The sequence below is a fragment of the Eleutherodactylus coqui genome, chromosome 6 (genome assembly GCF_035609145.1).
Source record: "Eleutherodactylus coqui strain aEleCoq1 chromosome 6, aEleCoq1.hap1, whole genome shotgun sequence".
In the NCBI taxonomy this organism is placed as follows: domain Eukaryota; kingdom Metazoa; phylum Chordata; class Amphibia; order Anura; family Eleutherodactylidae; genus Eleutherodactylus; species Eleutherodactylus coqui.
This window is the reverse complement of record NC_089842.1, coordinates 52,321,033-52,344,631: the sequence shown is the minus strand read 5'-3', so window position 1 is coordinate 52,344,631 and position 23,599 is coordinate 52,321,033. Positions and strand designations below refer to the sequence as shown.

The window sequence follows — 23,599 nt, the reverse complement described above, 5'->3', positions numbered from 1 at the left end:
GGAAATTACTTGTAAAGGTCTATTAAAATCAAATATAACAACTTTTCACAAAAGCAAGGTTTAAAAATGCAGATTTGGCTAAAAATAATAAAAGCACTAAAAACCTCAATTATATGTAAATGTGCTAAAGTGAACATTTGTCTGCAGATTTGCTTAAAAAAAAAAAAATCCCTAAAATTCCTGGAATACATAATTAGCTGAACACTGGGGCACATCTACTAGTACGGGCTTAAAGTTACCGCACACCAAGGGCTCCTCACAACAGTTCTATAAATACGCCCCTGTGAACTGGCCCTCAGACGGACAGTCCTAAAAAATGCGCCAGATTCATCACAGCACCCCATGTCTAGTCTGTACAGTCTTAAGTTTATACCGCCTATTAGTTGGCTTAGCTTACAGCAAAACCTGTGCCAAAATTTGCCACACAAGTCGAAAAAAGTTTATGAAAGTTTCTAAAGGTAAATATTAAATTGGCGCAAAGCATGTAAGGACGCTTTTTGGCTAAAATGTGATAAAAATTGGATTTTACAGCAAGACAACCCCTTTAAAGCCTGCAGTGGTTTTAGATCGGGGTCTTCATTCACCCATCCCTGACAACGCTGAGCGCGATATCGGCCGTGAAACTAGAGCGCACATCACATGCTGTGCGATGTGTTTTCCTATCCCATTGATAACAATGGGCAATGCGTTCTGAGAGAACGCCCAAAGATAAGACATGCCGCGATTATTTTACCGTTATCGCATCGTCCATGTTTAAATGGGGTTCATATTCAGCGGCCTAAATTGGATAAAACGTCTGACCCTGTGCGGTGGAGTCAGTTACTGTATATGCCTGGAGCTGGTTAGCAGCGGGGTCTGATACTACTCTATGTACATTTAGACAGTGGTGTTTTTTATACTATGCTCACCACCGCCCTCTGCTGGACACTTGTTACTTTACATTTATACTGAAATAATCTCTGGCCTCTACAGTACCAATTCTCACTGTCCGGGGTCCGAGTGCTGAATCCCCCGCTGATTGCTCACCTAGGCGCTGGACCACTTTCGGCTGTCACCATTGCTTCTCTGGCAGCTGAAGAGGAGCCAACAAGCAACGAAGACAGCTGAAGGGGGTAGAGTATTTTGGTGAGCGACGCAGCCCTTGCATTTCAGCAATCGCTGAGAGTTTCCGCAGAAGAAGACGGATACACAGGCTTATTTACTATTTTTGGTGCAAATTACGGCAGGGAACTGTCAGACATGTCGTGCGCCACGTTTACTACATGTTATAGACCCTTTCAGACACAAGGGGGGGGGGGGTCTCGGCCTCCTTGAGGAAAAAAAAAATACACGTTTTCAAGTGTGGTTACTATTTTTAAAAAATTGTCTTTCGCCATGAGCGATCTGTGAAGGAAATCCGTTCCTTTTACCTTATATGGTGAATGAAGTGTTTTAACCTTTTGTCTCTTGCGTTTTGTGCGACTTTTATAGTAGTTTTTATAGTTTTACTCCCTGTACTTCCCGGGGCTGTACTGTGGACAGAGCGGCAGTATAATCCTGTAGGTTTTCCTCGGCGGCTCATAATGACGCAATGTTTTTTTATTTTTCCCAAAGAGCGATGGTGTCAGTAGATGTGGCGTAAGCTTATAAAAACCCTGTAATCTGCATTATGGTGTTTTCGTACCGTCATTTTAAGGCACCGCAAATATTATAAAACAAACAAACCCTTTCCGCAATTGCTGAATACGAAGGCGTTACTACACGGATAGCCCTGCTTGTAATGTTTCAGGCCAGTTTTGGTTATCCACCCGTCAGATATCCTTTTATGGTGACTTTACGTGATGAGGTACCTTAGATCTGCCCTCTTACATAAAGCGGACAAATCTGCTATAAGAATCCATCCAGGTGAACGGTTGAGCTCCATTGCTTACCTGAGGACCATAAGAAGCACTTCTAGGAGATGGGTTTGAAGACCTGTGGATCCTCTGCTCGTCGTACTTTATTCTTCGATGGGTATGTGCAGCTATTGAACTCCTATGTATTCCCAGCCGGGCAGTATATGTCTCCACTGGGTGGTCTGCATGCAGTTCTATTCTATTGGACACATGCATTACTTATTATATAGAGTTTCTTGTACTGACCCTGAATTACAGTCTGTTATAGTTCAGCGCTGCGTTGACAATTCTGAGGGCTTCAAACCTGAAATCTCCCAGAATTCCTTGCCCTCTCAATGGTCACACAGAGCATTCTTTATTTGATGTTTAGGAAGTCTCTTTCTACTAGGTAGTTTACAGTGACTAATAGTATCCTATTGGTGTAACTAAGGGGGATGCGGAGGTTACAGTCGCACCTAGGCCAGGGGCCGCACTTACCCCCCAGCAAGTCACCAGTGTTATATGTTGGACATGATGCAGATTTTGTGTTGCTGCCCAGGAGATTCAGGTTTATGTCTCTGAGGTAATACTCTGTATTAGTGACAAGCTAAGCTGTTAGGAAGGTGTCTACTTCCAGTTACAGCCGCACGATCAGTAAGTGCAGCTCTGGAGTAAAATACCATAATTAGTCTGAATCATTGCAATCCAAAACATTTCTTTCCAAAATAATCCTTTTTCTCTCTTCCTCCTTCCTCCTTTGCCGCCCCCCCCTCTTCCTCCTTTGCCGCCCCCCCCTCTTCCTCCTTTGCCTCCCCCCCTCTTCCTCCTTTGCCGCCCCCCCTCTTCCTCCTTTGCCGCCCCCCCTCTTCCTCCTTTGCCGCCCCCCCTCTTCCTCCTTTGCCGCCCCCCTCTTCCTCCTTTGCCGCCCCCCCTCTTCCTCCTTTGCCGCCCCCCCTCTTCCTCCTTTGCCGCCCCCCCTCTTCCTCCTTTGCCGCCCCCCCTCTTCCTCCTTTGCCGCCCCCCCTCTTCCTCCTTTGCCGCCCCCCCTCTTCCTCCTTTGCCGCCCCCCCTCTTCCTCCTTTGCCGCCCCCCCTCTTCCTCCTTTGCCGCCCCCCCTCTTCCTCCTTTGCCGCCCCCCCTCTTCCTCCTTTGCCGCCCCCCCTCTTCCTCCTTTGCCGCCCCCCCTCTTCCTCCTTTGCCGCCCCCCCTCTTCCTCCTTTGCCGCCCCCCCTCTTCCTCCTTTGCCGCCCCCCCTCTTCCTCCTTTGCCTCCCCCCCTCTTCCTCCTTTGCCTCCCCCCCTCTTCCTCCTTTGCCTCCCCCCCTCTTCCTCCTTTGCCTCCCCCCCTCTTCCTCCTTTGCCTCCCCCCCTCTTCCTCCTTTGCCTCCCCCCCTCTTCCTCCTTTGCCTCCCCCCCTCTTCCTCCTTTGCCTCCCCCCCTCTTCCTCCTTTGCCTCCCCCCCTCTTCCTCCTTTGCCTCCCCCCCTCTTCCTCCTTTGCCTCCCCCCCTCTTCCTCCTTTGCCCCCCCCCCTCTTCCTCCTTTGCCCCCCCTCTTCCTCCTTTGCCCCCCCTCTTCCTCCTTTGCCCCCCCTCTTCCTCCTTTGCCCCCCCTCTTCCTCCTTTGCCCCCCCTCTTCCTCCTTTGCCCCCCCTCTTCCTCCTTTGCCCCCCTCTTCCTCCTTTGCCCCCCTCTTCCTCCTTTGCCCCCCTCTTCCTCCTTTGCCCCCCTCTTCCTCCTTTGCCCCCCTCTTCCTCCTTTGCCCCCCTCTTCCTCCTTTGCCCCCCTCTTCCTCCTTTGCCCCCCTCTTCCTCCTTTGCCCCCCTCTTCCTCCTTTGCCCCCCTCTTCCTCCTTTGCCCCCCTCTTCCTCCTTTGCCCCCCTCTTCCTCCTTTGCCCCCCCTCTTCCTCCTTTGCCGCCCCCCCTCTTCCTCCTTTGCCGCCCCCCCTCTTCCTCCTTTGCCGCCCCCCCTCTTCCTCCTTTGCCCCCCCCCTCTTCCTCCTTTGCCGCCCCCCCTCTTCCTCCTTTGCCGCCCCCCCCTCTTCCTCCTTTGCCGCCCCCCCCTCTTCCTCCTTTGCCGCCCCCCCTCTTCCTCCTTTGCCTCCCCCCCTCTTCCTCCTTTGCCGCCCCCCCTCTTCCTCCTTTGCCGCCCCCCCTCTTCCTCCTTTGCCGCCCCCCCTCTTCCTCCTTTGCCGCCCCCCCTCTTCCTCCTTTGCCGCCCCCCCTCTTCCTCCTTTGCCGCCCCCCCTCTTCCTCCTTTGCCGCCCCCCCTCTTCCTCCTTTGCCGCCCCCCCTCTTCCTCCTTTGCCGCCCCCCCTCTTCCTCCTTTGCCGCCCCCCCTCTTCCTCCTTTGCCGCCCCCCCTCTTCCTCCTTTGCCGCCCCCCCTCTTCCTCCTTTGCCGCCCCCCCTCTTCCTCCTTTGCCGCCCCCCCTCTTCCTCCTTTGCCGCCCCCCCTCTTCCTCCTTTGCCGCCCCCCCTCTTCCTCCTTTGCCGCCCCCCCTCTTCCTCCTTTGCCGCCCCCCCTCTTCCTCCTTTGCCGCCCCCCCTCTTCCTCCTTTGCCGCCCCCCCTCTTCCTCCTTTGCCGCCCCCCTCTTCCTCCTTTGCCGCCCCCCCTCTTCCTCCTTTGCCGCCCCCCTCTTCCTCCTTTGCCGCCCCCCTCTTCCTCCTTTGCCCCCCCTCTTCCTCCTTTGCCCCCCCTCTTCCTCCTTTGCCCCCCCTCTTCCTCCTTTGCCCCCCCCTCTTCCTCCTTTGCCCCCCCCTCTTCCTCCTTTGCCCCCCTCTTCCTCCTTTGCCCCCCTCTTCCTCCTTTGCCCCCCTCTTCCTCCTTTGCCCCCCTCTTCCTCCTTTGCCCCCCCCCTCTTCCTCCTTTGACCCCCCCTCTTCCTCCTTTGACCCCCCCCTCTTCCTCCTTTGACCCCCCCCCTCTTCCTCCTTTGACCCCCCCCCCTCTTCCTCCTTTGACCCCCCCCCCTCTTCCTCCTTTGACCCCCCCTCTTCCTCCTTTGCCCCCCCTCTTCCTCCCTCCTTCCTTCCTTTGCTCCCCTCTCCCTCCCTCCTTCCCTCCTTTGCCCCCCTCTCCCTCCCTCCTTTGCCCCCCTCTCCCTCCCTCCTTTGCCCCCCTCTCCCTCCCTCCTTTGCCCCCCTCTCCCTCCCTCCTTTGCCCCCCTCTCCCTCCCTCCTTTGCCCCCCTCTCCCTCCTTCCTTCCTTTGCTCCCCTCTCCCTCCCTCCTTCCTTCCTTTGCTCCCCTCTCCCTCCCTCCTTCCTTCCTTTGCTCCCCTCTCCCTCCCTCCTTCCTTCCTTTGCTCCCCTCTCCCTCCCTCCTTCCTTCCTTTGCTCCCCTCTCCCTCCCTCCTTCCTTCCTTTGCTCCCCTCTCCCTCCCTCCTTCCTTCCTTTGCTCCCCTCTCCCTCCCTCCTTCCTTCCTTTGCTCCCCTCTCCCTCCCTCCTTCCTTCCTTTGCTCCCCTCTCCCTCCCTCCTTCCTTCCTTTGCTCCCCTCTCCCTCCCTCCTTCCTTCCTTTGCTCCCCTCTCCCTCCCTCCTTCCTTCCTTTGCTCCCCTCTCCCTCCTTCCTTCCTTTGCTCCCCTCTCCCTCCTTCCTTCCTTTGCTCCCCTCTCCCTCCCTCCTTCCTTCCTTCCTTTGCTCCCCTCTCCCTCCCTCCTTCCTTCCTTCCTTTGCTCCCCTCTCCCTCCCTCCTTCCTTCCTTCCTTTGCTCCCCTCTCCCTCCCTCCTTCCTTCCTTCCTTTGCTCCCCTCTCCCTCCCTCCTTCCTTCCTTTGCTCCCCTCTCCCTCCTTTGCCCCCCTCTCCCTCCCTCCTTTGCCCCCCCTCTCCCTCCCTCCTTTGCCCCCCCTCTCCCTCCCTCCTTTGCCCCCCCTCTCCCTCCCTCCTTTGCCCCCCCTCTCCCTCCCTCCTTTGCCCCCCCTCTCCCTCCCTCCTTTGCCCCCCCCCTCTCCCTCCCTCCTTTGCCCCCCCTCTCCCTCCCTCCTTTGCCCCCCCCCTCTCCCTCCCTCCTTTGCCCCCCCCCTCTCCCTCCCTCCCTCCTTTGGCCTCCCTCCCTCCCTCCTTCCTTTGGCCTCCCTCCCTCCCTCCTTCCTTTGGCCCCCCTCTCCCTCCCTCCCTCCTTTGGCCCCCCTCTCCCTCCCTCCTTCCTTTGGCCCCCCTCTCCCTCCCTCCTTCCTTTGCCCCCCCCCTCTCCCTCCCTCCTTCCTTTGGCCCCCCCCTCTCCCTCCCTCCTTCCTTTGGCCCCCCCCTCTCCCTCCCTCCTTCCTTTGGCCCCCCCCTCTCCCTCCCTCCTTCCTTTGGCCCCCCCCTCTCCCTCCCTCCTTCCTTTGGCCCCCCCCTCTCCCTCCCTCCTTCCTTTGGCCCCCCCCTCTCCCTCCCTCCTTCCTTCCTTTGGCCCCCCCCTCTCCCTCCCTCCTTCCTTCCTTTGGCCCCCCTCTCCCTCCCTCCTTCCTTCCTTTGGCCCCCCTCTCCCTCCCTCCTTCCTTCCTTTGGCCCCCCCTCTCCCTCCCTCCTTCCTTTGGCCCCCCCTCTCCCTCCCTCCCTCCCTCCTTCCTTCCTTCCTCCTCTATTTTTCATACTTTGTAGCCTTGGGGGTAACTATAAGTCGTTGTACAGTGTAAAAATATATCATTGATCAATATGGGAATCCACTAGTATAGTGGATAGGGGGTCATCATCCTAGAAAAAGGATTCTTTACTGTAAGAGCAATGAGAGAATGGATGATGTGATGGTTGAGTCCTTTCCTTGCTCTGAATCAACACTGCAGTAGATCTGGTTAAGCTAGATGAACTTGTGTCTATTTTCACCTTACGCTGTATAGAAGTGTTCGGGATTGCTCCATAGCGGGATTTCCGTAAAATACGTGGGTTCCCTTTTCCGTATCGTACTTTCCTGGAACTGAAATTTGGAAAATCCATAGTTATATTGGTATGTAAAGTGACTCGTGCGGTCGGGAATCCTCGCACCGGAAAACCAGTACTTTGTACACCCTCTAACTTCCAATGGAGTTGGCTTGATATGTAGATCAGCCGTCACACCTGTGTTCGAAAAACTTGATGGTAAGCTCTTCCGACACGTTCCTGAACACGAACAAAAAGCATTCTTTCCACAGGTGTGACTTTACCTATGCATGTTCCCTGTGGGTCTCCAGCTGCTGTGAAACTACAACCCTCAGCATGCTCTGCCCGCCCCCCCCCCCCTGCCGCTGAGAGTTGTAGTCTCACAGGTTGCAAGAACCCAGGTCATCCCCCTTAAGTCCTGATTATATACTCCTGACAGGTATAGAGGGCTGCGTCATCGTCTGACCGGCCTTGTAACACGAAGATGTGTTTGTACAGCGAGTCTATCACTTACTCCCCCTCCACCTGAAAGAGCTGCACTCCTCCTCCAACGGGGCAGGATCAGCCTTATGTAATACAGTCAGCATGTCTTAAGAGGCAGTGCTGTGGCTGCCTGCCATTCTAAGCCCGAATACCTGGACAAGCCCTCATTAAACCTTCATGCACCCCTGCATTGGCTCAACACTTCTTCTAAAGTCGAGTCCCGGGACAAGATACTTTTTTTTCCCCCCTCTGCGTCGAGTGGAGTTTCTGCTCAAGTTGCTAATTGACTTTTCTAAGGAAGTTTCTCAAGTTTGCAGAAGGAGCGGCCTATCCCCCCTGTCTTGTCAGTGGAATGGCAGATAACTTTACGAAGACACGGCAAACTTTTCCTGCGCTGCGACTATTCAGCAACACGTGCAGCTGTTTTCACTTATGTCGCCGGGATAGAAGACCGCATCAAGCTCGGGTCTAGAAATGACTTGATCTGTAATTGTCAAGGTCTCTTCCTGCAAGACATCCTTCCTCTCCAAAAACTTTTTTTTTTTCTTCTGCATCGTCTTTGCACTTTCTAAAAAAAAAAATGTCCCCTTGCTCATAGCATCGCCCCCCCCCCCCCCCATATTTTTCACTTTTTTCTTCACCGTCTGTGAGATTTATGCAAGACACCATGAAGATTTTTGACAACGTCAAGCCTCGAAGCTTTCCCAGGAATACCTGTCAATGGTTAGTGTCCTCGGCCGGCGCACCCCTGGTCGTGCCTCAGGGTGGCAGGGTTGTTGTGCTTTATCAGCATGAATAAGTACATAATGTGAGCAAACTTGGTTGAATTGAACGGGGAATACACAGATACCAGGGCAGCTTTCCAAGCATGTGTTCCCACCGCCCGGCTCTGCTTATTCTGCAGTTGTTGGATAACGTCTGATTTCACCAGAACTTGAACTACTGAAAGGGATGGGCAGCAATGTTTGTATACTTTTGTGTGTATGTGTGTTTGCGCTTCTTTTTCATATACTATTATTTATCCTTTTTACATGCCATGAGGTTGGAAGCTTTTTGCTTTTAGTGTGAATTGTGTGCTTTTTTTTCTTTGTTTCTACTGCTTTTGGATTTTGCGTAGAAAATTCTTGTGATCGCAGACACCGAAAATCCACTTGATCACATAAGGAACTATCGGTGGTGCTTCCAGATGCAGCAGAGCTGAGTGCGTTATTTAGTGCTGTGATAACTTTCTCAATCTGTTCAAAATCTCTGATCTTGGAGTAACATTATAAAAATACTACAAAATGTCAGGACGACATCCAGTATTACACGACCTGTTGGTAGGAGGCGATGGAGGATTCCACACGTCTATTAATTTAACCACTTCCTCCCAGAAAAGTTGGAAAATAAAAGTTTTGATCCTCAAAAAGTTTATAGTTTGCTTTTTTTGTTTGAGTATCCAACATTTTATTTAGAAAACTTTTTTGGGGGGAGGAAGTTGGTAAGTTGATAGCAGAAGTGTGGAATCCCCTCATCGCCTGCTTTATGATAGTTTGTGTAAGACTTTCTTGGTTTTTAGGTCGTTATGACATTTTGTAGGACTCCAAGTAATGTTAGCGATCTGCAGTTGGATTGTAAGCCCAGGGTAGTGCCGTAAAGGTGCGGGTTCAGGTGATTGTGTAGAACGGACGGGTTTTTTACATAACATTATTTACATTCTAGGATGTAAATTACCAAATTGTATATAAAAGTTCTAGATTTCCTCTTCATCTTTTTTTCTTTTCTTCTTCTTGTTGTCCTCTTCACTCTCCTCTCATCCAATTTCTATTCTCTTCATCTTCTTTTCCAACATCATCATTATTTATTTAATCAACTTTTTATCACCTGTCCATAGGATATGTGCTAAAAGTCTGATGGCGGGGGGCTTATGGCTGAGACTCTCACCAATCCCCATGTCCCCCTTCTCTACACTGCAGGCTCGCTCTAACCGCCGCAGTGTAGAGGAGATTGAATGGAGTGGTGGTCAAGCTTGTGTTGCACCACTCTATGCATTTTCAGTAGGATGACATTTTAGTGGAGATAGCCGAGCACTTGTATTTGCACGTTTCCATCAGCTGCCACTGACACGAGTGGCGCGGTGCCACACATGTATGACCGCCGCTACCTTCAGTCTGATGTCACTACTGGTAGGTGCAATGACAGGAGAGCGATAACAACCACGTTCTCCCGATCGGTGGGGTCTCAGAAGTGACCCCAACTGATCAAACTTTTTTCTTATCACTTATCCTGAATGAAAATTGTAAAAAGCCCCTTAATCTTAGTACAACTTCTGGAAAGACTCCGTTCTGAGTCTCTGTTGCAGATTTTGTTGTATTTGATGGGAAAGATAAAGGGTCTGTTGCCAGATCCCTATTGTAAGTCAGTGGAACACTCCGGCGCTCTTGGTATCCGGCTGAGTGTTGCGGTTTTTAGTCTGAACGGAGGTCCTGATGCAAGTGTGAGCAGCGCCTTATATTACCAACGGGTGTAACGCCACATTGTTTTATAGTTTGTTGCTACATTGTTTCCAAAACATATCTCTGTTTACAAATATCAGGGTATTGCAGTGCATCGAGCTGATACATGCCCATATTGGTAGTGGCACCCATCTATATATTAAGCCACAGCGGGCGTGCTGCATCATTTCCTCTATACCATTGCTTGTAGGAAGGAGTCTATTCTATACATGTCGGCACAAGTAGCATTCTCGGTTTCCATCGGCGTCCTAGCGGCTGATCTGCAGCTATTCACAGCAGCAGCTGGAGAGCCGCGGGCTGCAGAGCAGGGCTGTATAGGAAATCTGTATATCAGCTGTTTCTGTTGTCACAACAATAATGCCGCATGTCCCCGCCGTCTGCTGCTTTACAATGGCCGCCCCTGTTTGTGACAAGGTCCTATTAATCAGCAGCCGTCTTCTCCTCTGCAGACAAGTCACCTTCCTGCTGCTTTATCCATCCATGCAGATGCTATCCGGCTCACCTGCTGCTTATTGCAGATCCGGGCCCGGCTGTTCCTAGGAAAGTTGAGTAGCCAACAGTAAAACTTTTTTTTCTTTTTTGCACTCAGCTTTCCTAGGACCTTGAATAGTAGCGGGCCTAATCCAGTATAAACACCTCCGTGCTCCGTGAGTGTAAACACCACAAAGACAGCACAAATGTGTAAACATTACATTTAGGGGGTAAACGTATTTTTTTAATTGTTACCTAACAAAGACCATTGTAGAAGCCCACTATGAGCGCTGTGGGTAATGCCCCGGGATGAACGAGCGACGTCCCCGCTATTTCGTTCGCAGTTGTTCGCGCAGAATGCTCAGAGCGGCGGATCATCGCTGAGAATCTCGCAGTGATTTTTATGCCGGCTGAAACTGAGCGACGAACGAAGAGCAAACAAAAAATGCGCGATGGCTCGCGTTTAGATGTAACGATTAGCGAGCAGTTTTGTCACTTTAGTGACCATCGTTACGTGTAAATGGGCTTTAGGTATTTTCCTATTGAGAGAGAAGGGTTTGAGTAGCCTCAGACTATTAGATTTACTTCTAGATGGGAAGTTAGGGGGCGCTATAATCGAACAAGACAAGAGAATAATAAGATTGTGTTAGGGAAAGGCGTGGCGGCAGGAAGATGGCCGCTCAGCTGCACCGCGTGCAGTAATGCTTTGTGTTGGGAACAGTATACAGTGAAATCTCTCTAAAAAGACCCCTTCTTTGAGAAGACCACCCCCCAATCCAGAGCAGATTTCCTGTGACAGACTTATGGCTTTAGATTGGTACTGTGTTTTCTGTGTAAATGATTCTCATCGCAGCTGGGAGTACCTGGTTGGCGCCCACCGGTGTCTGGATAATGCGATATTGAGGATTGGGACCAAAATCTAGACGCATTAACATGAGTGTCCCCATTTTCTATTCAGTAAGGCTAATTTCACACAGGCGAGCGTAATTTCAGGCCGTAAAACTCGTCCAGATACCGCGCTGCGGAACATGTGATTGGCCCGTGGACGTGGGGCGGTTTTATGTTAAAAACACATTGCATTACTTTAGGGAAGTAGCGATCGGCCAATGTTTTCAAATGGTAACCTCACCATGCAATGTTTTTGCTGGTCCCATTGAAAACAATGGGGGAGGCGTTCCGAGGGAAAGCCCAAGGATAGGACACACCACTATTGTTTTCTCGCACCTACAATGCGGGAAAAAAAGCACTCATGTATGTATGATCCCATCCAAAAGAATGGGGTTCATATTCGTGCGTCTCACAATGCACAAATCTCGCACGATTGTCTCGGCCTTATGAAAGCGGCCTAAAAGAGCCAAAATTGAATCCAAAAAGGGGGCTGCACTTTACTGTGAGCCCTGTGACCCTTTTGTTCCAAGTACTGGGGTGGTCACAACAACTAGATGCCATTGAACAAGTAATGATAACCCATCCTATCCTATACCATCATTGAAGGGGTTGTGCCAGGATTAAAAGTCGTCCTCTATCCATAGAATAGGGGATAACTTTTAGATTAGTGGGGGTCCAACTGATAGAACCCACACTGAGAATGGAGGTCCCAAGGGCTCTTGCATGAATGGAGCAGTCGACAAGCATCTGTACTACTGCGCCATTAAGGTCATACATAGGGGCTGACGGAAGTAGCCATGTTCAAGCACTTGGGTATCTCCGGCGGCCCCATTGAAATGAGTGGAGCAGCAGTGTGCAGGTACAACTGCCCCTCCTGGTTGTCAGGATCATCGGTAATTCTGCTTTGTGATACATTGTTTGCGGTGCTGATTTATATGCAGAGATCCCATTAGCGGTTGTCTCTCGGCACCTCTTACCAGGAGACTGATCGCAGATGACTTCTTTCCAGGTCATTTATGGGAAGTGCTCTTTAAAGAGGCACTAAGATTATCTCGTATGCCGGTGATAATTACCTTTATGGCTTGTTCTCATCACTCATCTGTTACATTGACCTCTTATGTTCGCTACAACATTTCACCGCTTATAATATTCCTGATTGGTTCCCTGAGTCGTCTATTGAACGGCCCACTTTACGGATCCCATATGAGCCCCGAGACACACATCACTTTGCCGGTTGCATCAGTGGCTTCTCTTTTCTCTTATCCTCGGCTAGTCCGGGCGGGAAAAAAACAACAACATTCGGCAGCCTGAGCGCCACCGCTTACCCTACAATCCTGGGAACTAGCTGTTGTGACAAGGCTCATCCGTCCTTTTGTACTCCACCAACATGTTCGCCATCTATCAGTCTACAAAATGCTTCAACATCCTCCTAAGACTTGTGACATCGCTGCGCGGTCGCGACTCCAGGTTCTTTCAATACTCTGCCATGCAGAAAGGAATTCTGGTATATCGGCAGTGCCGCACAACGCCTGCCGTGAGCGTCTTTTGAGTGTTGTATTCTTACTGGGCAGACCCTGGAGAAGCCAAGGATGAACATTTTACACTGTGGGGTAGATCGCAGTATCTAATTGTCCTTTTTTTCTTTTTTAAATTATGACTTTTTAGGCATATTCAGGACCCTGCGAGCCAGCTACTAACGTGGAACAAGCCACCCAAAAGTGTGCTGGTGATCAAGAAGGTCAGAGATGCCAGTCTGCTGCAACCCTTCAAGGAGCTCTGTGTGTTCCTTACAGAGGTAAGAGCAGTCTCATGCTTGTTGCTAATGATGATGGAGTCACCTTTTATCTGTGTATGTTTTCACATAATATTTAGTTCTCTCTTTTTCTTTCTCCTTTTTTTCCCTTCCTCTTCCCCTCTCTACCCTCTTTCCCCTCTCTACCCTCTTTCCCCTCTTTCCCCTCTCTCCCCTCTCTCCCCTCTCTCCCCTCTCTCCCCTCTCTCCCCTCTCTCCCCTCTCTCCCCTCTCTCCCCTCTCTCCCCTCTCTCCCCTCTCTCCCCTCTCTCCCCTCTCTCCCCTCTCTCCCCTCTCTCCCCTCTCTCCCCTCTCTCCCCTCTCTCCCCTCTCTCCCCTCTCTCCCCTCTCTCCCCTCTCTCCCCTCTCTCCCCTCTCTCCCCTCTCTCCCCTCTCTCCCCTCTCTCCCCTCTCTCCCCTCTCTCCCCTCTCTCCCCTCTCTCCCCTCTCCCCCCTCTCCCCCCTCTCCCCCCTCTCCCCCCTCTCCCCCCTCTCCCCCCTCTCCCCCCTCTCCCCCCTCTCCCCCCTCTCCCCCCTCTCCCCCCTCTCCCCCCTCTCCCCCCTCTCCCCCCTCTCTCCCCTCTCTCCCCTCTCTCCCCTCTCTCCCCTCTCTCCCCTCTCTCCCCTCTCTCCCCTCTCTCCCCTCTCTCCCCTCTCTCCCCTCCTGTTAATCTCATGCTGCCGACCTACAGTTGGTGTAATTCCTCATGTATCTTCCTTAGTTTTCATATTGATAGTGAAGGCTCCCTATGATGGGCAGCCACCTGTAGGCAAGTTTAGAATATGCAAAGAGAAGAAGGAAGGTTGCATAAAGCTTTACGCAGCCAGGAAGCAGGACGGTTTGTCAGTTCTCTCTTGGCGATAGCACAGAAGTATAGGTGAGGTTCCTGGTAGAAGTAACTGCTTGTACTTTAAACAGAGTTACTATAGAAGGAATGAACAAATACACAACATTTTATATGACTATGTCTAAACAAATGTTTATGTGAGCCTTTCCCTAACCCCATTCACTTGTTCCTCTGCTACCGGTGTCTCCCAGAACCTTTCTTGTTTTCTAAGCCATCGTTTTACTCCACTGTTGTTAACCGCAGCGCTAGTTTTCCATCCAAAAAATAAATAAATAAAACCTTCCGGAACGGATCTATGAGGATTTCCTCACACTGCAGAATCTTGGTTGGATTCCACCACTAAATCTGCTACCATGTATTTCTGCTATCATTTTGCCCCTTCTGTAGTCCGTGGATTTGCACGCAAATTTAGCCCTTTTCAACAGGTGACCATGCAGAATTCCTGGCCAGATCAGAATCAGAAAAGGACAATAGTTTTTGTTTTGTTTGTGCGCCAATTTGAAATTCACTTGTGGAAAAAAATCTGCAGCTTAAAGACTATGGCGCGGATTCCCAATCCACACGATTCTGCCATGTGAACATACTACACAGAATTGGTCCTACAATTGCGGTAAGGACTCCAACCAGACAGATGAAAAAATGGCACATCCACGCAGGTGAAGAAAAAAACTCCTCTTTATTGACATTTTTTGGCACATAATTGCTGCTTTTTGACCCACACAGGGGTCTTAGGCAAGAATATTATGCTTGACCAACGCAACATCCTTTTATCCTTTTCCCTGCTTGGCAGTGGTGGTGGACTCTGTTCACATTTCCTTTCTTCTGTTACTTATGGATTGACTGAATTCGGCAACGCCTGATGAAACCCATTTACTAGAATGGGTTCTGTGCAGTTCCTGCCATGGTATCCATCACTTTACTGGAAGAATTAGAGCCGCATGCTGCGCTATTTTTATGGCTTGTATGACTAAACGAGCAACTGAAAGGCAGAACAGAGAACTTGGTATCGGTGTGTTTTTAATGTTTTGAGCCGCTACAAGAGAATAATCTTTGCAGCTGTGGGGATGGTTTGTCTGGACACATTGTCTCACATTGTTTCATATAGCCTTGAATGTGTGCCCATACTCTCACCATGCAAATGCCAGTGTCTGCGGGTCGCTACCCTGGCACAGTTTGCAAGTAACGCATCTTGTAACTGCAAGCACTAACTCTTGCATCTTTATTTAGCAGAAGAACATGATTGTATATGTGGAGAAGAAGGTCTTGGAGGACCCGGCCATTGTGAACGACGAGAATTTTGGACCAGTCAAGAAGAAGTTTTGCACTTTTAGAGAAGGTATACTTTGTGGCTCTCTAAATCTCTGGCTTGAAAGTTGACTCCATTCTGCCACCTCTCCTGACTTGTGTGATAGCCAGTTATGTAATTATGTAGCCGCTATTAATTCATCCGCATCACCGCTTGTGTGCGTCATGACAGCTCTCCATCACATCTTGAGTCTGGAGTGGTGGCATTTCAGCCTCACTTGATAGCACTTCCTTCAGAGCTTGACTGTATTTAAGAAAAACTTAAGCTAGAAGTGAATGGTAAAAGGGAACAGCAAACACACCTGTCCACAGTCATCCGAAAAAAACGTCTTATGGAAATCCAGCAGGCAACACGGGGTTAACTCACTTCTGCTCTCTTCTGTTTTTGGTCGTCAGTTGGGTTGGGCCTTGGCCAAGCGGATAGGGTTAGGATTTTGTGTTCAACATCTTCTTAAGACTTGTGACATCACTGTGCGGTCCTGACTCCGAGGGTCTTGCAAAACACTGCCATTCAGAAAGGCTCTGCGCTCCCTGGGTTTGTGGTTCTTCAAGGAAACGGCGCCATGTCTCTCTGCTACTGCAGTTTGGCTCCATGCACTTCAATAGGGATAAGATACAACGCCAGGCATAGACCATCGACCACGTGACATTGTTTCTGGAAGAGCAGCAGTCCTTTTTGTAATCACGGATAAACCCTTTAAAATAATTTTAATACATTTAAATAAAAAATGCACTTTAAAAAAAAACAAAAAAAACTTTTGACGTGTCAGAGGAACATCTCAAAAGTTTTGATCAGCTGAAGACAGACGCTTGCATTTCTATAGACAGCTGTGCATCTGTCTTCAACTTCTGAGAGGACACGACTGGCAATAATGATAAGCAAAGGGTAAGCGATGCAGCCCCTAAATTTCAGCGATCAGCAGGGGTCTTGGCACCGCCACCCATGACTATCAACTTTTGACATGTCAAAAGTTTTTTTTTTTGTTTTTTTTTTTACAGTGCAGTTACTCTTTAAGTATATGCAGGAAGGTCACACGCCACCTCCCTGATGCCCTGACTAAATAAGTAGAGTATTTTGTCTAAGGGAGTTTATACATTGTGTCGTAATTTGGGGTTTGGATCTTTCATGTATTTGGCAATCACTTTTAAAGTACTCTTATCCCAAATCGGAAGAGTGTAGACGTCTTGTTCAACTGGTTCTACGTTTTCTAACTCTTTCGGCTTGTGCGACCCACCCCTGTCCTCTCTTCACATCTTTATTGTTACCTCCACACCCAACTTCTTCATTTCTGTTGACATGATTTCCTGGTATTGCATAGAATCAGAGGAACTTCCCTGAACGCTAATCTGAATGTTTTTAATCATTTACTAGATTTTGATGACATCTCCAACCAGATTGACTTCATCATTTGCCTCGGAGGAGACGGGACCCTGCTGTATGCATCGTCACTTTTCCAGGTCAGTTCTGGTCAACTGTTTGAACCAAGAATAAAGCGTCCCTTTAAGAGACCATTTTCCTGCCTCATATGGTCTGTGATCTGGTCTCATTCAGTCTAGGATTTTTTATATTTGCTCCTATGAGGGAAGATTATGACAATGTTGACATATGTAACAGCCCTTGATTCATCTGGTTCAACTCATAGATAACTGGAATTTCACCAAAAAACATTTTTTTGTAGTTTCTGCCTAAAAGCCATACTCTACGTCGTAGAGCATTATGGAACCAGACATGATCCGTTTTTGGGATTACTGCTTTAATAAGTGATCTACATTGTAGATCCGTTCCCACACTTCCTTACTCAGTATTAGGCTGTGGTCACCTTTCTGGGATCATTTTTTTCAGTTAAATGCATGTATTTTGGGCTGACGTTCATTTTTGCAGTACGATTTAATTACAAAATGTTGCCTTTTGTCTTCTGCAGCTTCTACATATCACTGTATATAGAAGCTGCAGTTTGTGTCGATAGGTCTGTAAGTGAGGCTGGACTGATGGCTTAGTTGTCAGTTGTTCTCTCTTCTCCTCTACATTATCATTAGCTAATTTATGATCACAACACAGATACATTTTGCTGTGATCATAGAGTAATTAATAAAAACTTACAGGAGAAGAAAGATTAGTGGGTAACTAAGCATCAGCCCAGCCTCACTGACAGATCTCTTATGGAGACTTAGACTGCAATTTCTATATACAGTGGTATGTAGAAGCTGCAGAAGGCAAATGGTGCAAAATCTTTAATGAAACCCTATTGTAGAAATGATTGTCAGCCAAAATACAGCTGAAAAATATTGATCGCCGTCCTGAAGTGTCAATAACCTTTAAATATCTCCTGCAGTAAAGAGCATCGCAGCCTCCAGACGTTATAAGGCCCATTGAAATGAATGCACTTCGCTAACCAAACGTTTCTCATGCTGCTCTTTATAATGAGAAAAAAAGATGGGAAATGAGTAGGAAAGATGAAAGTAGCCGCGTACCCAAAGGCTTCAGGCACAGATTCTCTTATTCAAGGGGCAGTTCAGGATTAGGAAAGTATGGCTTCAGTCCGAAATCGGCGCTACATCTTCCGCAGGTTGTGTGTGGTGTATCGTATCTCCGCCTCATTCGCTTCACAGAAAGATAGCAGCCATGTTTCTCTAAGGTCGGCTGCAGTGAACGGGTCAGATTCCGCATGTGGGAGCCCACAGTGAAATACGGCCCTGACCGCAGCTGGTATCCTTATGTTCCTGTCTCTTGTCTATTTCTGTACTGTGGGTGGCTGCTCCGCCGTCAGACATGCGCAGTACAGATTTTTTTTCCTTCAGATGTTTATTTTTCCTTCGCCGTTGCTAGGCAATAACGCGGATACCAGCGACCTACCCACAATGTCCATTACGGAGGTACGGGCACCATGTAGTGTAGGGCACTTTGCTATTCCTGTCCTTCTGGCTAGTGTATTCAGGATGGCTGAGGGTGATCGGTGTGGGATCCTCACCTATCGGACTCTCGTGGCATATCCTGTGGATGGGAATAATTCTTTAAAGGGGTGGTCTCGCGAAACCAAGTGGGGTTATACACTTCCGTATGGCCATATTAATGCACTTTGTAATGTACATTGTGCATTAAATATGAGCCATACAGAAGTTATTCCACTTACCTGCTCCGTTGCTAGCGTCCTCGTCTCCATGGTTCCGTCTAAATTCGCTGGCAGCTTGCTTTTTTAGACGCGCTTGCGCAGTCCGGTCTTCTCCATTCAGCACGAGCCGCTTCAGTGTGCTCCCCGCTACAGCTCTTCTGCGCATGCGCAGACGAGCTGTCACTGCTCGGGAGCGCGCTGAAGCGGCCATTCTGCACCATCCTCTGTTAGAGGAAGGTGCAGAAACTGGAGCTGCCCAGCGGAGAAGACCAGCCCAGCCCAGCAGCCCCGAGAAGCCTCCCAGGTAAGTGATGGGTCGGGGGGGGGGGGGCTGCCGCTGCCGCTGCGCCGGGGGAGCTAGCGCTAGGCCGGGGGGGCTGTCGCTGCGATGGGGGGGGCTGTCGCTGCGCCGGGGGAGCTAGCGCTGGGGAGCCGGGGGCTAGCGCCGGTTACCTGCTGTCTGGTCGGCGGCTGCGGGGCGTCTGGTCGGCGGCTGCGATGCGTCCGGTTGCCATGGAGACACAGCTGGCGGCGTCTCGGGAGCGCGCACGTCGGGCTGCAGCGAGCGACGGGGAAAGAGCCGGCGGCCATCTTGAGGAAACTTTTATAACTTGCTGAAACGCTGGAACGGTAAGTACGAACCAGCTAGAAATGTCATTTACAGGGGGGCTTAGTAATGTGTGTTTAATGGGGGGGACTGGGCAAAAAAAAAAATTAACTGCTTCCTCGAGACATCTCCTTTAAAAGGTCTACTTTGCAGACACTGTGCCACTCCTGTCTATGGACTGTCAAGTGTTACAGCATTTTAAGTTGATTGAGGTTGAGCTGCAATACCAGCCACAGGCCAAGAGAAAGGAGGGCGCTGTTTACACGAGGGGAGACGTCCCTGGAAATGAAGCTTTTTCTTCTAATCCTACACAATTTGCTTTATTCGAGTGGAAAGAATAGAGGAGTATGGGCATTAAAGTTTAAGGAGGTCCTAAGGAGCTTTTGCTTGTCTTGAAACCCCCTTCCACCCCTTCCAATTCCTTTGCTATCCTGGGACAAGGTTTCTTAGTAAGTTCTCAGTTTTGTGGTAAAGTGTGATACTAATCGCTCATCTGTTCATCACACCGGTGACTTGTATTGGAAGAGTAACACTAGTGTTTAGACCAATCTCTACTTGCTCCAGTTGTACATTCTGACCCTGTTTGTCTCCCTTCTAGGACAGTGTCCCTCCTGTCATGGCTTTTCACTTGGGATCACTGGGGTTTCTAACCCCATTTAGCTTTGACAACTTCCAGACTCAAGTCACTCAGGTTATAGAAGGTAAGACCGCTGGCCGAGGTCAGACTACGGGCAGCCAAGCTCCTCCTCGGGGAGCGACGCTCTTGCATCACCCCTTTTGTCTGCGCTGCTTAATGATTACCCAGTGAATGGCGGGCTGACAAGTGGCACCTTCTTTTGTCTGGGTGTAAAAAGAAACTGCAGCATCCCTCGCTGATCTCCTCTTTAAAGCAAGCGCCCGATCCTGGAGAAACCAAAATGGCCGCATCGCTTCTCCGACTGCCTGATGCAAACTGTGCATTAGCATGCATCATTAGTCTAAGGTACTACACCTGCCATGATTAACCAGTACTGTCCACATGAGCAATGAGATCAGCATATAGTATCTTGGTATACTAATGCGCAGTATGCATCAAGTCAGAGGAGCGGCGGCCATCTTTAATTGTCTAGGCTCGGAGATTCGCTTTAAGAAGAGTAGATTGGCAGATTGTAAATTTAGATGCAATGCGTGTCATGAAGTTTCATATATCCTACAAATAATGTAGCTGTTTACAGAGTGAATGAGCAGAGGTTGCACTCTTCAATAGGTGTATGGTATATTCTTCATGAGTGTTACGACATCCATTTAGCTATGAGAGGAGCTTTTCCTGTTTTGGACTCCTAAAGCTAAATGGGTTGTCCCACTTGTAACTGTTTTGCTACAGGAAGCAGAAAGCTCTATACATTGCACAGTGGTTAAAGTTGGTACTGCAGGCTGAGTCCTATTCACTTTAATGATGGTCAACCTACAGTCCCAACCCGGGCCACTGTGCAATGTACAGAGCTGTCTGCTTCCTGCAAGTGAAACGCCTAGAAGTGGGACAACCCCTTCAAGAACTATATCCACAGCTTTTCTCATATGGCCATAGTAATTATAGCTTCCCTGCTGCAATCCTAGGCTATCCCAGCAGACTACTATGTGATAGTTTGTAAATATATGTTGTTGTCCACACTTTTTTGGGTGCTCATACACATTGAAGCTAAGTCGCTGTATCCATGCGTGGATCAGCACTAACTGGCAGAATGCACCTGCATGGTAATCCGCATGCTGTTATCAAGGCTCAGCACAACGTGTACAGGCACCTTTTAGGATTTATGAAGCATTTACATACATACCAATGGAAACACGAATCCCTAATTTTGCTGATTTGGTTTTATATTATTATTGCATGTTAATCTCATATCCATACTTGTCCTTGGCCAGGTAACGCGGCGCTTGTCCTCCGCAGCAGGCTAAAAGTGAAGGTACACAAAGAACATAAAGAGAAGAAGACGATAGTTCAGAACGGTGTGGAGGAGAACGGCCTTATGGTCAACCAGCAGGAGAAGGAACATGGCAAACTAACGAAGTATCAGGTGGGTGGTTGCTGTTAGGAATAGTAACTTAAAAACTGTGGATACGCTTCGGAGGCGTGTTTTTTTTTTTTTGTTTTTTTTTTACGTAAATACATGTATTTTGGGCTGCCAATCATTTTTGCAATAGGGTTTAATTAAAAAGTTTGCACCGTTTTGTCTTCTGCAGCTTCTACATATCACTGTATATAGATACTGCAGTCTAAGTCTCAGTAGGAGATCCGTAAGTGAGGCTGGACTGATGCTTAGTCTCCCTCTGCGCTCTCCTCTCCTGCATCTTCATACCAGCTAACTTATGACCACAACAAAGTTAATAAGCTTAAGCGCCTGGCAATCGTCCAATGTAAAAAGATCCTTCGACTGCAGTTTCTATATACAGTGATATGTAGAAGTTGCAGAAGACAAACTTTCCAAAAATTTTTTTTATCAAAACCCTATTGGAAAATCGTCATCTCAAAATTACATGCATTTAGGTGAAAAACAAAAATTGTCCCTCCAAAGGTGTCCGTAGTCTTTAAAGCTTCTCACCACCACACAGTAGCTATACATACTTGTAGCGTCACTTTGTTTTTTTCCAGTAACCACAAATTTTCACTTTATAACTCTAGAACGTATCTGTTTGGAGAGCAGCGCTAAGCGGCTGACTATAGACGTCGCTTCCGTTTTGTGGAAGGAACCCTTATGAAATCTGAAAATGTTACCTTAGTTTTGTTGATGATGCATATTCTGTGGTATGGCTGCTTTCAGCCATAGGAGACGGACCATGGGAAGCCTCAAATTCCCTCATCCAAATTCACAGCAAGGGACATTGGAAATTTTTAGCAGCAGATTGCAAATTAAATTCTGTCCCATCCCAATAAGGTCACCGATGTGCTTCCCAGTAGACCATACTGCTAACAGAACATGGCTCTGGAGGCTGATGGCAGCATGTCCTCAGGTTGTGTAGTTCTGTCTTGTTGTGCCATTCTAAGTATAACTTGTTAAATTTGCCTTCATCTTTGACTTGTAGGTCCTGAATGAAGTGGTGGTGGACAGAGGCCCTTCTTCTTACCTATCCAATGTAGATGTCTTCCTAGATGGGCATCTCATCACTACAGTTCAAGGAGATGGTAATACTTATTGATATCTGCACTTCATTTCTCTGTTCACCAAAATTGCAAACCTCAAAAAGAGGTAGTAATTCCGTCTTCTTTATTTACATAAATTACCCAGAGGAGCTTGCATGGCCTTATAAGTCTCCTCACTTAACTTCTAGTTGTCCCCGCCCCCCTTCTGGATGCTCTCCTTGGGGAGAGACTATGCCATTCCCCTACCACTCACTCCCTAGCTATCTCCACACACTTTTTGAGTGCTCTCCTTAAGGATACATGACACCGCTCCTAAACCTCAAAAAGTCACAAACGTAAAAGTCTCCGCTTTACATTGTTTGACGTCCAGAATTTATTTTTCCACCCTTAGGGGTCATTGTGTCTACCCCAACTGGGAGTACCGCATATGCAGCTGCAGCCGGAGCCTCCATGATTCATCCAAACGTACCAGCCATTATGATCACCCCTATCTGTCCCCATTCTCTATCCTTCCGACCAATAGTGGTACCTGCTGGGGTGGAGTTAAAGGTAGGTTCCTACTATACACCCATTATAACGCTACTTTCCACATTGTATTGTCAACTACTTTGAGCAAGTTCCTATTTACTGTTGGTTTTGATATGTATTTGTTGCCGTTAATCCACTCAAACTGAATGCCACACTGAGTAATGCCAGTACTTACAATAAAAACCAAGTAATGCCCAGACTGGTTCAAGCTGAAAGACTCTAGTTTGGGGCGGAGGCTTAATCCAGTAAGAATTTATCTTGGAGAATTGCCATAGACGGCAGCGACTTCATATGAATCATTTACACGGTTTCATTTATTTGGAATTAAAAATGATTTTGTGCCATGAAATCTGTTAAAAACGTGTCCAAATCGAGTCCACACAGATCTAGGAAATGTCATAACCCGATGCTTAGCTGCAAAGGGGCTGTTCCAGTGCCAACATTGTACCCGCTGAACACCGTACCAATGCCACAACATGTGACTATATACAGGGTGGTCCAAAACTATACAATATTGGAGTGTCGTGGACCTCCGGGGTGACATAAGTGGTGCATATTTCATACTGCCTCCTCTTCTGGGCATAGAAGAAACAATTTCTGACGTCATCAATAATTGAGGAGTTCTGTACAATTCCCGCAGACGTGCCAAAAGGCCTGTGAGAACATGCAGTTGCATCTCCAGCTGGGTATCGTCATGGAGGACCCGCGTGACCATGCCATGAAAAATGGAGGCTGGCAACACTTTCTGTGCTTTGTACACTTTGTTAGTACATAGCCCTTCACAGAGTAGACTATTACCAAAATGATTGCTTTATTAAATACGATTAAAGGAACACGCATACATAAGGGCACGGCCAGACCCTAGGAGGCCCCCTCAATGAGGGAGAAGGCCAAGGGGGTGCATCAACAGGGCCGGTACACACTCAGACATAAACATATAAAACCGATGACTAGGGGAGCGGTAAGTTGTGTACACTTTGATGGCTCCCTTAACAGGATTCGGTGTTCTATTTCAGTAAGAGACGAGTCCTTGTAGACCCGACTGATTTATGATGGGTACTGGTTCCTCTAAGGCTTAGACCCCTAAAGATACGATCTTTCCCTAAATTGTGGGTAGACGAGGTTTAATACGGTGGCTCAGACAACTTAAGCTAAACACACTCGGAGGTTACTAACTCACTCGACGCGTTTCATTGCTAGTTTTGCAGATCTTCAGGAGGTTAACGAGTTATAGAGTGTTGTGTAAGCCAAAAAAAAGGGTA

General features: G+C 48.7%; 1 protein-coding gene across 4 annotated transcripts in view; it reads left to right on the top strand.

The window, feature by feature from the left end:
• The window catches only part of NADK (NAD kinase), an 84,292-nt gene that overhangs the window by 50,039 nt on the left and 10,654 nt on the right, over nucleotides 1–23,599 (top strand). For 2 of the 4 annotated variants that reach the window (XM_066606831.1, XM_066606832.1), the window contains exons 4-10: nucleotides 12,695–12,824; nucleotides 14,897–15,005; nucleotides 16,347–16,432; nucleotides 19,290–19,392; nucleotides 20,594–20,745; nucleotides 21,752–21,851; nucleotides 22,201–22,358. In XM_066606831.1, the coding sequence (XP_066462928.1) occupies nucleotides 12,695–12,824; nucleotides 14,897–15,005; nucleotides 16,347–16,432; nucleotides 19,290–19,392; nucleotides 20,594–20,745; nucleotides 21,752–21,851; nucleotides 22,201–22,358 (838 nt within the window). Of the gene's footprint in view, nucleotides 1–7,255; nucleotides 7,899–12,694; nucleotides 12,825–14,896; nucleotides 15,006–16,346; nucleotides 16,433–19,289; nucleotides 19,393–20,593; nucleotides 20,746–21,751; nucleotides 21,852–22,200; nucleotides 22,359–23,599 lie in introns of those variants that run through there. The other 2 variants (XM_066606834.1, XM_066606833.1) reach the window with 2 other exon arrangements.